The sequence below is a fragment of the Protobothrops mucrosquamatus genome, unplaced genomic scaffold (genome assembly GCF_001527695.2).
Source record: "Protobothrops mucrosquamatus isolate PMUCROS unplaced genomic scaffold, P.Mucros_1.0 scaffold2322, whole genome shotgun sequence".
Lineage (NCBI taxonomy): Eukaryota > Metazoa > Chordata > Lepidosauria > Squamata > Viperidae > Protobothrops > Protobothrops mucrosquamatus.
The window spans coordinates 144,935-158,969 of NW_015388406.1; the positions used below are offsets into that span (position 1 = coordinate 144,935).

The 14,035-nt window shown below is 45.8% G+C and overlaps 1 protein-coding gene across 1 annotated transcript in view; it reads right to left on the minus strand.

Moving 5' to 3' along the window:
- LOC107295370 (chromobox protein homolog 1) overlaps positions 1-14,035 on the minus strand; it is a 56,432-nt gene that overhangs the window by 9,015 nt on the left and 33,382 nt on the right. The window contains exon 4 of the mRNA XM_015824683.1: positions 10,947-11,041. Coding sequence (XP_015680169.1) covers positions 10,947-11,041 — 95 coding nt within the window. The remainder of the gene's footprint in view (positions 1-10,946; positions 11,042-14,035) is intronic.

Consider the following 14,035-nt stretch of genomic DNA (forward strand, 5'->3'; position numbering starts at 1 on the left):
CGGTGGGAGCTCCCACCCTATGGAACGAACTACCCCCAGAGATCAGGGTGATCCCGGATCTCCCTTCCTTCCGCCGCGCCCTCAAGACATGGCTATTTAGGCTGGCAGGACTGGCCTAAGGGGTATTTTTAGTTGGGTTTTAAAACAATTTTAAAACAACAAAGGCCAAATTAATATTTCCTTTTAATTACGTTTTAATAGTTGTATTTTTGTACTTTTGTATTTGTTTTTATTAGGCTGTTAGCCGCCCTGAGTCCGCAAGGAGAAGGGCGGGGTAAAAATATAATAAATAAAATAAAATAAAATAAATAAAGACAATCAAACCACCCTTACCCATAGGGATGGGCTAGCTTGGAAAGGGAGAAAATTGTATTCGCCTAAATCCCTCAGACTCCAAGCGCTCCAACGCAGTCATGATGTAAAGCAAGCTGGTCATTTTGGCTACCTAATGACATTACATCTAATCCGGAGGCAGTTTTGGTGGCCTAACTTAAAGAAGGATGTGGAGAACTATGTAAAAAGCTGTGCAATCTGTGCTCCCCTGAAAAGAATCCCAGGAAAACCTCCTGGGCTGTTGCAGCCTGTTGCGGACCCTTCCCAACCATGGGAAGAGATCACTATGGATTTTATTGTCGAGTTACCTGAGAGTAGAGGAAATAAGGTAATATGGACTGTGGTTGATCTCTTTTCGAAGCAGGCTCATTTTATTGCCTGTTCAGGCCTCCCTTCTGCCCAGAAATTGGCTAAGCTATTCCTTAAGCATATTTACTGACTACACGGCGCGCCAAAGTGAATAATATCTGACGGGGGTGCAGTTTATGGCCAGGTTCTGGAGGGATTTTTTAAAATTAATTGGTTCCGCGCAAGGACTGTCATCGGCTTTTCACCCCTCTATGAATGGGGCGGCTGAAAAAGCAAACGCCATGGTGGAGCAATATCTTAAGTGCTATGTGGACTACCAACAGACAAATTGGACTGATCTCCCTTTCGCTGAGGTGTCTTATAACAACATTGTACACAACAGCACCAGATTTGCGCCATTTAAAATAGCCGCAGGGAGGGATTTCATCCCGATGCCTGAATACCCCCAGGAACCACCTGCCTCTCAGACTTTAAATCAATGGGTGTCCGCTTGGAAGGAGGTGTGGGACAATGCAAAAAAAGCTTTGAAGAAAGCCTCAGAGACTTACAAAAAACAAGCGGATAAGAAAAGGGCACCTCAAAAGTCATTTCGTGTGGGAGAGAAGGTTTATCTTTCCACAAAATATTTAAGACTCAAATTACCTAGCAAAAAACTGGGGCCAAAATACTTGGGACCATTTCCCATAATACGGATTTTGAACCCAGTAACTGTACAACTAAAACTTTGACTTTTAGGAAAGATCCACCCAGTATTTCACTGCAGTTTGTTGAAGCCTTTCAGAGACTCTACCCTGAGACCCCCTCCCAAGAAAGCACCTGGCCTGCTTGTGGTAGCTGGAGAGACTCATTACGAAGTGAAGTGTATTCGTGATGCCAGATTGTATAAGGGAAATTACAATATTTAGTGCAGTGGAAGGGATATCCGTTATTCTTGTTTGATTTGCAGGATTTCTCCTTTCTTTTAAGAGGAGCCGAATGTCAACGTTGCGACAAACTGAACTGAAGCCATTTTTCATTTCGTCTTCGTTGCCACAGTTTAGAGATTTTAAATGAAGGAGGGGGAGGGGGATGTTAAGTTTCTCAGTTAGCCATAAAAATACTTATGTGTGAGAATCAAGGTTAGTCCTGATAACAGTTTTGGTGGGCTGAAAAGCTGGGAGGAGAGCCCGCCTTTTGAAATACTTGGTGAATGTGATTTATGACAGCAATTTGGGGTGGGAATTGCAACTTCTTACTTTGTAGCCTGAGGGAGGGGATTTCAGTCTTGAGTTCACCTATGTAAGTGCCGATACTTCGTTTTCTAAATAAAATGTTCTTTAACGAAGAAATCTTTGCCTTGACGTTCTTTTAATTGGTTTCATCTATCGGAACCATGACATTACCATTGAGCACTACTTGCTGAGTATGGTTTATCAGCCAGCTACAGATCCATCTGGTGGTGATGTCTATCCCACCTTTTTCTAGCTTACTAAGCAGCAGGTTGTGGTCTACTCTGTCAAATGCCTTAGTGAATTCTAAGTATACTATGTCCACAGCATTTTGCTGGTCTACTAATTTAGTCACTTTATCAAAGAATGAAATAAGATTGGTTTGGCATGCTCTGTTTTTGACAAACCTGTGCTGGCTACTGGTTATAACTTTGTTTGCTTCTAGTTTTTCGCAGATCTGGTTTTTGATTATCTTTTCCAGGATCTTCCCAGGTATTGATGTTAGACTGATTGGTCTATAGTTTCCTGGGTCTGTTGTTTTTCCTTTCTTGAAGATGGGAACAACATCAGCCCTGTTCCAATCATCAGGTACTTCCCCGGTGCTCCAGGATTTTTGAAAGATATGGTACAATGGTTCTGAGATAACATCTGCCAGCTTCTTCAGAACTCAGGGATGTAATCTGTCGGGTCCCGGTGATTTATATTTGTCAAGGTTGGATATGTGTTCTCTTACCATTTTCTTATTTTTTTTTTCTAGTTTGTCTTTTGCAGTAGTTTTTTTGGTATGTTGGGCTGTATTTTCTTTTTGTGTGAAGACTGATGCAAAAATGAGTTAAGCAGCTCTGCTTTCTCCCTACTGCCTTTTACTTCCTTGCCATCTTCTCTCTTTAGTGGACCTACAGTTTCGACTTTTTTCTTGAGGTGACCCTGGCGGCTTGCTCTTGGCCGGCCCAATTGGATCTTTCAACGAGGATTTCTCTTACGCTTTGCAGGGGCGGCAGGTGCGCCCTTGGCTTGGGGAAATGGGACCAGACACTCAGCTGCTCGGTGCCCAAGTTTCCCACACCTGAAGCATTTGATTGGGGCCCCAGCTGGTACCTGAAAGGAACTGGTGGTCGCAGCAGCTGGAGGGCGTCAGGCCACCTGTCGTCTCTCTTGGACTCGCCTCAGTCTGTACTCAGAGGTGGCAGGCTTTGGGTGACGGTCCAGTTCAATGTCCAGGGTTATCGCTGCACGGTACCATTCGTGGAGTTGATCGGGAACTCCTCGGTAGGTGCACGCCTGGAACAAATCTCGATCCAACCCCGCTCTGAAGTGACGAATTAGTGAGCGCTTCAGCCACTGTCTGAGCCTGCCAGCTAGCTTCCGAAACTCTCGGACATAATCTTTAGCTGGTCTCCCTCTCTTCTTCAGGTCATGGATAGCCTTCTCGACTTGGGACTCATCCTCAAACCTGGCTCTCAGCTCTCCCATGAATAGGTTAATGTTCCACAACTCAGGGGCTTGTTCATCATGTAGGGTGGTCACCCACTCGGCTGCTTCCCCCTCCAAGTTTGCTGCCGCGGCATCAACCACTCCAGCCCCATCGGGGTAAGCATGAGTGTAGCGGTTCAGGTGGGCCCACACTTGGTTTAGGAAAAAAGACAGCTTTTCAGGATCTCCCTCAAAAGTGGGCTTGATAGGAGGTGGATCTATGGGCCGCTGCCCCTAGTATGCTTGTTGGATACCCGGTCTCGATGTTGAATTCGTGGGGGAGCCACATCATGTAGCCTTCTCGGCTGGGCTCCTGGACTAGCAGAGGGCTGATCCCTTTCAGGACTGCGCTGGCGCATCAGGCTTGACGCTGAGGCAGGCCGGATCAGTGGTGAATCAGCTCGAGCCATCGCAACTGGGATTGGGCTTTGCCGAGAGTGTTGGAGAACCCCCACGTTCTCGTCCACTGGAGATCACATGGCGAGCAACCGGTTCCACTTCTCTCACGTCAAGTCGATTGAACTTCTCTCTCAGCTTTTCAAGGGAGTGGCTGTGGATGGCGGTCAGGTACTTCCACTCCCCTGAATCATCCCAACCGGCAGGCCGTTTCACCTTTCTCTGAACAGGTGATCGTAGGCTGTGGGACGAAATCAGTGGGAATTCCGCTTCTGCAGCTTTAAGGGTCCTCCGTCTTTGAGAGGTGACTTCTGGCCGATCGAGCTCCCCCAGGGTCAATGTACCCTCCAGTTGAGCTTGGCCCTCTGAGGTCATCCGAAACTTCGGCTGCGCACCAAGAGCAGGAGCCTCATTCCCTGCTTGGGCAGCCGCCTGCGCTCCAATGGTCGATGCCGCACTAAGGCTAGAGGATGCTTCCCCTCTCCTCTCCATCTCAGATTCTTCCCTGAGTCTTTGTCATGCTCCTACAGGTGGTAGGTAGGCGACTGGGGCTCAGGACCCCGAGTAATGAAAATTTTAGGAGTCTTGGTTTAATGTCATGGTTCCAATAGATGAGACCAAGTAAAGCAGAACTCTGAGGCTTGAGTTTTCCTCTATGAACATGTTTATTGGTTACAAAGTATCGGCATGACCAAAAGTGAAACCAAGACTAAAGTTCCCTCCCAAAGCAACAGTATTACAAAGTTAAAATTCCCACCCCCAAATGTATGCAATCAAGTATGTTTCCCAATAGAATAGATTGGTGGGCTTTCTGACATTGGGCTCAACCCCCCAGCTGAGGGAACAGAAATGACCTTGGTTCCCACTGGACAGAGAATTGTTTAGGCTAGCATAGAACTTCCCATACCTCCTCCCCCCGATCTTGTGGCAACCGAAAATGAACAAGGTGGCTTCAGTCCGGTTTGTTGCAGGTTTGACACTGAGATTAGGAGCACTCCCTCTAAGAGAGTATTCCTAATCTCAGCTCGTTACCTGTATAAAAGACAACTGGGAGCCAGAAATCTTGCTGATTGATAGGGGAATCAAATACTTATTTCACTCATTAAAATGCAAATCAATTTATAACTTTTTTGAAATGCGTTTTTCTGGATTATTATTTTTTTTTGTTATTCTGTCACTCTTAAAATAATCCTACCATTAAAATTATAGACCGATCATTTCCTTGTCAGTGGGTAAAAATTCAAAATCAGCAGGGGATCAAATGATTTTTCCCCCTCACTGTATAAGCCCTACCCCCCCAAAAAAGCCCTAGTTTTGGGGCGAGGTACACGCCTAAAAATCAAGCTAGGATGGTGGTGGTGGTGGGGTGGAGCTGCCCCACACGCCCTGCACCTGATTACCATTGCAGCCAGGCCTCCCATGAATCGACACCTGCCTTGCTGGCCCACTTCTTTTGCAGTGCCCCCAGGCCTTCAGGAAATGCCTTGCAGCTGAGAATGGAGCTCTGGATTACCCCAGCCTGCATTTCGCGATCAGAGGCCTTCCGGAAAGGCCTGAGAGTGAAATGCAGACCAGGGGGCGCCGCACGCTTCAATCCGGAGCCCCATTCTCAGCTGCAGAGACATTTCCTGAAGGCCGCAGAAGTGTGCTGGCTGGGCGGGGCCTGTCAGCGCCGCCACAAGGTGAGACCATGGAAAAGACACCCCCCCAAAATAAGACCTGGTGCCTCTTTTGGAGGAAAAAAAAATAAGACCGGGCTTATTTCTGGGGAAACATGGGTATAAGTGTCCTTTTAGACCACAGAAATAGACCGTGACCCTCCACGGATTGCAAAAGTAGTGGTCCAAATAGCCCATTCAATGCCGGCCGGAAGCAACTAGATCCACACATGAAAGGTTCAAGTTGACTACTTTTTTGTATTCTACCTATGAGTATCTCCCCAGACTGCTTGCACTCCCTTGGAAACAAACAGATAAAAGTTCCATGGAACTTGGGGGGGGGTGTCAGTCCTAGGTCTCTTGAGACTGTGCAATGACTCAAGGTTAATTCCCCGCTTAATCCCTCCTCCTTGCCTGGCTGGTAGTTTCCTAACATCACCCCCCCCTCTCCATAACAGCCCCTCCCTCTTCCAAGTCGTCTTCATCTCTTGAGTTCTCACAGGAACTTGGGAGGGGTGGAAGCAATGCCAGTTCAAAGGAGTCCTCTGCCCCCCAAGTCCGAAAAATTTCCCCAGACAGGTGGTGACTCCTGCAAAATATCTAAATGATTAGAGAATTCCTCTGTTTCCTTCAGGAAGCGAAGCCCAGAAGTTGAAGGTCAAGGTTTGTCTGCTCCAATGCTTTCCTCTAGAGGGCGCCCCTCTGCCTGGTTAACTCCTTCACTCGTTCCTCCTCAGGCTCTGGGATGGGGTTGGGTACTTGGAGTTTGGAAGTCCTTGGATTGTCTGGGAATCGCTGGTGGAACTGCTGCACCAAATCAGGAGCATACACATACCTAGCATTTTCCCATGAACACTCTGCTTCTGGATAGCCTTTGCAGAGAATCAAGTACTGTATGCTGTTTACCCTGTCTCCCCGAGTCCAAGATTTCTTTGACCTTGAACAAGTACTGGAGAGGGCAATGGTTGTTGCTATCATAAGGGGCTTGGTGGGGCCTCTCTGACCAGCAAGAAACACTGGAAAACTGGGTGGACCTTCATAGATGGAAGCAATTGCAAATGAAAAGCCACAGGATTCCCCCGCTGACCTTAAAAGGCCCTACAAACTTTGCATCCAGTTTGAGGGCCTGGTAGAAACCAAAAATTTGGTAGACGCACAAACTTTGTCCCCCTCAGCAATTGGCATCCCTTCCTGTTGAAGGGCATCTGCAGACCTCTTGTAAGACAGTTTAGCTTGGTCTAATTGCTCCCTTAAGAGGGTTTGAGCAGCACGTTGCTCCTGTAGAAAATCTACCCTTCCTGAGATGGAGCCTTCCTGCAATGCTGCCAGTAAAACCCTCAGATGCCTCCATACAAAACCTGAAATGGCGTCCTAGCAATGGATATATGGATGAAATTATTGTAGGAAATTTCTGCAAGTGGTAGGAGTGAGGGCCAATTATCTTGGCTGTAGGTACAGTAAAATCGGAAAATACTGCTGCAACATCTGGTTAGTTTTCTCAGCCTCACCATTTGTAGCAGTGTGGTGGGCTCATAACAGGCTGATATGGACCTTCAAAAGTTGGAACAGCACCCTCCAGAACCTGGAAGTAAATCAACTTCCATGATCACATATTAGCCTAGAAACCATTCCTTTATAGTGAAAGACATGGTCCAAAAACTGCTGTGCTATCTCCCTCACTGTGGGTAAGCCCTTACAACAGATGAAATGTGCCATCTTGTTGAAAAGATCTACCACCACCAATATGGAGGTATAGCCTTGGACCAGTGGTAAGTCAGGAATAAAGTCTAGTCATACGATGTGCCAGGGCTGGGGAGGTTTTTCCAAGGGCTGCAACAGCACTGCTGGATTTTGATGCCAGGGTTTGTTGTCCTGCATATGTGGCAAGATGCTACATATTCCTTGATGTCTCTTGCCATCCTAGGCCACTAAAAGTCTCTCAATGTGTAGTGTCTTGAAGATACCTACAGTGGATATAAAAAGTCTACACACCCATTAAAATGCCAGGGTTTTGAGATGTAAAAAAAATTAGACCAAGATAAATCACTTCAGAATTTTTTCCACCTGTATCATAACATATAAGCTGTACAATTCAATTGCAAAAGAAATGGAAATCTTTTTGGGAGAAAAAAATAACAAAAAGTGTACAATAACTTAGTTGCACAGGTGTGCACACCCTTAAACTAATACTTTGTTGAAGCACCTTTTGATTTGATGACAGCATTCAGTCTTTTGGGGTAAGAGCCTATCAGCATGGCACATCTTGCCTTGGCAATCTTTGCCTACTCTTCCTTGCAAAAGCGCTCCANATCTCTTCCAAATTCCCTCCACCTTGACTAAAGCCCCAGTTCCAGCTGAAGAAAAGCAGCTCCAAAGCATAATTCTGCCACCACCATGCTTCAGTCTGGGTATGGTGTACTTGTGGTGATGCACAATGTAGTTTTTGCACCAAACATACTTTTTGTAATTATGGCTAAAAAGTTCAACCTTGGTCTCATTAAACCATAATACATTTTCCCACATGCTTTTGTCAGACTTGATGTAGGTTTCTGCAAAATGTAACCGGGCTCAGATGATGTGCTTGATCAGTCAGTTTAACTGAATGCGGCTGTGTACTGTCTACTATTTACCATCAGTTTGAATGTGATTGGTTAATTCTGAACAAAGCCATATCTCTACTTATAAGAGGGTGTGCACACCTATGCAAACATATTATTATACATTTTCATTGTTATTTCCCCCCCTAAAAGATGTTTGTTTTTCAACTGAAGTAGACTTTTTATATTCACTGTTTAATACAAGTATCTCCTCAGACTACTCTCCCTCTTATGGGAACAAACAGATAAAGTTGCTTGGGGGGGGTCAGTCCTAGGTCACTTCGGACTATGCAATGACTCAAGGCTAACTCTGCACTTGATCCCTCCTCCTTGCCTGGCTGGTTGTTTCCCAACATTCAGCATGGCTAACAATGAGGGATGCTAGAAATTGTAAAGGCAGTCCTCGACTTACGATCATAATTGAGTCCAGAATTATAGTTACGTAATTGCAGTGTTAAGTTGAGGCATGTGATCAGATCCGAAGATACAACTGTTTTTTTTAACTACAGTTGTTAAGCAAATCCATTTTCCACAATGGGCAATTTTGCTGGAAATCAGAAGCAAATGCCAGAAACTGGCAAAAAAGTTGCAAATTGTGGTAATATGACCGCTGGACACTGAGAATGGCCAAGCACCCAAAATGTGATCACATGACTATTTGTGTGTCTGTGGCCAATGTAACTCCGAAAACAGGTTGTAAGTTTATTTATTTATTTAGCGTATGGCGATGTTACATTAGCCAGGAAACTACAATGCTAATGCATAGTAGTAGTTTGGCTGCCTAAGACTGCTAGCCCTGTTTGATTCATGGTTGTGTACTTTCAAAGGTGTGCCACAGGGGGTGAAGCTAGCTCCTCACCAGAAAGAAAGATGAGCAGCTTTCCTGCAGTGTCATCCAGGGCCCTTTCCCTCCACCGAAGCTGCCTCGCAAACGGGCGTCACAATCGGGAAGGTCCAGCACCAACAGGATTCTAACCATCCACACGAAGCGCCAGCTTGTCTCCCCACCAAAGTGGTACCCATTTATCTACTCGCATAGAATATGCTTTTGAACTGCTATGTGGGAAGAAGCTGAGGCAAGTAACAGCTCACCCCGCCACACAGTGCTAGGACTCAAACCGCTGGAGCAAAGACCATGTCCAGCATCATTAAGCCACTGAGCCACCGCACCTCTATGTTGTAAGTGCTCTTGGGAGATCTGTCATAACTTTGAACAGTTGTTAAACAAACTGTCATAAGTACAGGTAGTCCTCAACCTACGACCACAATTGGGAATGGAATCTCAGTGGTTGAGCAAAAAACTTAAGTGTTAACTTTGAATGTTTTGTTCAATAACCACAATCCTGGCACTCCCAGTTGCTGTCAACTCTAGTTTTCCCACACAAAAATCTGGTTAGTTAACAATGGCTTTTCATAACCCCCATCCATCATGTGTTCACATTGCCCAATACATGTTTTCTGTTTGTTATGGGAATGGTCCACTTCTCCGTCAGACACCTGCTTTTGATGACCTTGGGTCTCACGATCCGTGGAAGGATTCTTGAAACTCTCGTTTCTTTCCCAGGCTTTCCCTCCACCCTGTTTCTATGGCAAGTTGAGTAGTGACAGAGGTTAACAATCATCTTAGCAATTCAACCTTGACAGCTGCTGTCGTTAAGTGATCACCAGTGTCATTACATGGACGGAGTCCCAGGTAAGGACCATGGGGTGCCTCAGGGGGTGGGGAAGGCCCTGGGAAGGTCCACTGGGTGGGTGGGGGAATCTTTCATTGGACTGCAGGGATGGAGCTAAAATCTTCAGGTTCCTGCAGCTTGACAAAGAATTTCCTTTCCCCTCCATCCATTGGGGGAAATCCTCAAGAAATTTAATTCCATTTCTGCAGCCCAACAAAGGATTTCCTCCCAGTGGACAGAGGGGAGGAGAAATCCATTGTTGGGCTAGAAATCTCAGGTCCGTGTAGAACTGAAGATTGCCCCCCCGGTAGGCAGCTCTTTCAATAAGCCCTCAGAGACGAGAGGGAGTACTCTCAGCAGTAGCCTGCAACCTTCCCTGCTGGCTTCTGTATTGGGGAAGCTGGCAGAGAAGATTGCAAATGGCGATCACATGATTGCAGGGTGTTTGGCAACAGTTTTAAGTGCAAACAGGTTGCCAAGCACCTGGACAGTGATCACATGAGGACAGTGCAGTGCTTTATGATGGCTGGAAGTGCTTTACCCTTTCTGAGACCATCATAACTTTGAACAGTTGTTAAACGATTGATTGTAAGTCAAGGACTACCTATAATTTAGCAAAACTGGAGGCTGCAAGTTTGTAGTTACATGCATAACATTTCATTCCAAAGAAAGAAGTTGAACTTTCTTCTTCTTCACAACGTCATGTTTATCTGGCTGTTCTGGAGTTGCCAAGATGTGAATCTTCCAGAACAGTTAATGTTTCATATTGAATGTTCTGCTGATTTATACTTAACCCTACCACAGGACAATTGTAAGAAAGGTGGCTGAACTCTAAATTGAGAAATCACTTTTCAGAATTTACAGACAATACTGTTTTTCAAAATTAATTTATACACCATCCTTTCTTTACTGGAAAATCTAAAGCCAGATCAGAGTACAGTCCAGACAGTTAAAGCACACAAAAATATTGTACCATCAAGAGACTTTATCCACATCAAGTTTTAATCCTAAGCAAGCAAACTAATTCAGGACACCATATTAGGCAGACAAGCTTATATGCCATTCTGACTGTCAACAAACATAACAGCTTACATTCTGCCACAGGCAAACAAGATTAAAACAACAAAAATAGCCAACTGTTAACTGAATACTGTATGAATCCTATGCTAAGGAATTATATCCCCATATTCTGACACAGACATTAAGCCACAGCATTTCCTCAACATTTATACAAGCAAATGTCATACTTCAGTTTGAAGAAGTGCAGTGAGAGCTTCAAAAATTAAAGGACAAATTTACCATTTCATTAGGAACATGAGCTCCCCACTGGAATCTGTGGCACCAATAATCCGTTCTGGCTCAAACCCTCTTGCAAACCCTCGAGGCTTTTCAGCCTAAAGAAAGAAAAAGAAATGTTAATGAGTGCTGCATTTAGAGCAGGGGTCCCCAACCTCTGGTCCATGGACCAGTACCAGGCTGCGGCATGCCAGAAACCGGGCCCCGCAAACAAGCGAAGCCCCATCCGTGGGATGCAAGCAGCATGCGAAACCACACCCCCTCCAGTCCGCGGAAAAACTTCTCTCCACGGAACTGGTCTCTGGTGCCCAAAAGGTTGGGGGCCACTGATTTAGAGATTAGCACAAAAAGATCAAGCACTGAATATGGACCGATCAGATAACACAAAATATTACTGCCAGAAAATGGCTTCTGCTATACTCTAAAAAGGAGGGAATCCTAAATCAAGAATATGGTACATATATTCTTAAAGTATGGAATTTATGTTCTTCAAAACTATATGATTTCATGAACCCTAATATTTCATGTAATTTACCTGAAGGGTAGACCTTCAACAAAATTAAAGAAATTTGAGCTGTTATTTTGGTGAACTGATGTCCTCCTTAATGGCAGCTTCCAGGGATCATGTATTCCTTGAAATTCTAGGCAATAAGCTATCAATGGGCTAGAGATAAATATTAATGGGATGAAAATTCTACATCATATTGCCATTAAAGTTTCATGGCTATAAATTGGGACTTTACTTCCAAGGATGAATAGAAAAAAAAGATGTGATTAAAAACAGAAAAAACAGAAAATGAATAGATAGTATATACAAACTGAAATAAAAATGCAGAATAGCTAAAAGAATGTTAGACAAGATGGAGCAATAAACCTGAAAGTAAGAATAAATTTCTTCAAAACCACAGGCAGCAGAACACACCAAAGGTATTTATGCACCTCAAAGATCCTTAATTGTAAACTAAAATTATGCCCCTCTGTTTCATGGCCCCATCGGATCCCGGTTCGGAGGAGTTGGAACCAGGAACGTCCGACAGGGATGGCACATCTCCCTTGGAATGTTTGGATAGGCCAGGAGCTGCCAGGCCCCTCAGGCATTGGGGGAGGTGGTCGACTGCAGACAGGCAGTGGTGTTGAGAGGCAGCAGATACTGTTATGAGGAACAGCTGCCTCCCCCACTCAATCCAAGGGCATAGAGAGTAGAGTGGAGGTAAACTCAAAGGAGGTCTACGAGGCTGCTCGGAAGGTCGCCCCGCCCCTCCTAATAAGGAACATCTGGCATGGGTTAGCCTTCACTCGTGTTTATATGCCTGTGCCTTGCCTTGTGTCTTTGCCTCGTGGACTTGCCTTGCCCAGTTGACTTGCCTTTTGCCTCACAGACTTGCCTTGCCCTGTGGACCTTGACTCTGGACCTTGCCCCATGAGCTTCCACCTTCTCTTTGAACTTCCTCTCTGCCTTTCCAAATTGTTTTTGTTGCTTACTGCTGTCATGCCCCATGTGTGTGTGTGTGTGTGTGTGTGTGTGTGTGTGTGTGTGTGTGTGTGTGTGTATGTATGTATGTGGCTAGCCTGTTTATATCGCTGGTTGTTTCAACGACCGTTGCCAAAGGACGAAAGAGCATTAGTGGTGTACAAGGTCAGATGCAACGATTGTTGTTGCAACTACATCGGGGAAACCGTGAAGCGACTCAAGACCAGGGTCCATGAACATAAGTTGGCGGCCAGACGACATGATCAGCACTCACAGGTGTGGATGCACATGGCTGACAGCAACCATTCATTCAACTTTGTGGGAGCGGGGACTATTGCCCAAGACCCTACGAAGAGTGGCCGTTTGCTCAAAGAAGCCTGGTTGTCAGATGAGTATTCAATCAACCGACATATAGATCTACTGCCGGCCTATCAAACGCTAAGGAAACATGAGCAATGGTGTAAAAACTTACAGCAGATGCAACAAATACCACCCAGATATAGGAGGGGGGAGGATAGGAAAGACCCAGGACACCCACCCATAGAACAGCACGAAACCACAGCGAGCGGAGAGAGGGGGAGGCCAACACGATCCACCCGGGCAGCAGGAAAGGAGCAACAGACCAGTAAGGGCGAAACAGGACAGACGACGGAAGAAACACCACCGGACGCGATTGGGCAGCAACTTACTGAGACTACAAGACGAGAAAGCCCGGAGGATGATCTGGCAATGATGTTGAGCAGCCGCATACGAGAGGAACAGACGGAGAGAGGGAGGGCAGGGGGAGAAAAAGTGCCAGGATTCAAACGCGCACAGGCAGATGCGACGCTATTAGGAACAATACGATTGACTAGGAGGGGGCCAGGGGAGGAGGGACCAATTACTCACTCTATGAGCAGGTCGTTGAAACAACCAGTGATATAAGCAGGCTAGCCAAACCTTCGGCTTTTACTCTGACGACGTCGGCAGAGGACCGATGAAAGCTTAGTAATAAAACAGTTTGTTTTTATATTTATCCTGGAGTTCAGTAACGTTTGTTATATTGCTATAAAGCCGGCTGTTTCAGCGCTCTGCTCATCGAGCGCGTAACCGGTCTACCCGCCCCCATCGATCGTATTTTCCCTAATATATATTTTCCCTTATATATATATAAGATATATATCAATAAAATATAGAAAAAACGAACACCAGGATAAAAATAAAACAAACCTGTTTAATACAAACAAGTAAGGTAAGGATACATGTTAGATCCTACCTAGTGGCGATGAGGGTGGCTAGGACTAACTACTATTCCTCACTCATCGTGTCATCAGATAACCGCCCGGCCGCCCTCTTCAGGGTGACCCGCTCCCTCCTTCAATTGAGGGGGGGGGATCCCCTGGAGGGGAGGGCCGAGGATTTTGCTCATTATCTGCATGACACAGTCGCGCGGATCCGAGAAGGCTTGGATACCGACTGGTTGGCCCAGGGGGAGGAGACGGAAGCAGGTCTTGAGACGGTTGTATGGGAGGAGTTTGACTCTGTTGCTCCCGAGGACGTGGACAGGGTCCTGGGTAGGCTGAATGCAACCACATGTTTGTTGGATCCGTGCCCCTCCTGGCTGGTACTGGCAGCTCGGGAG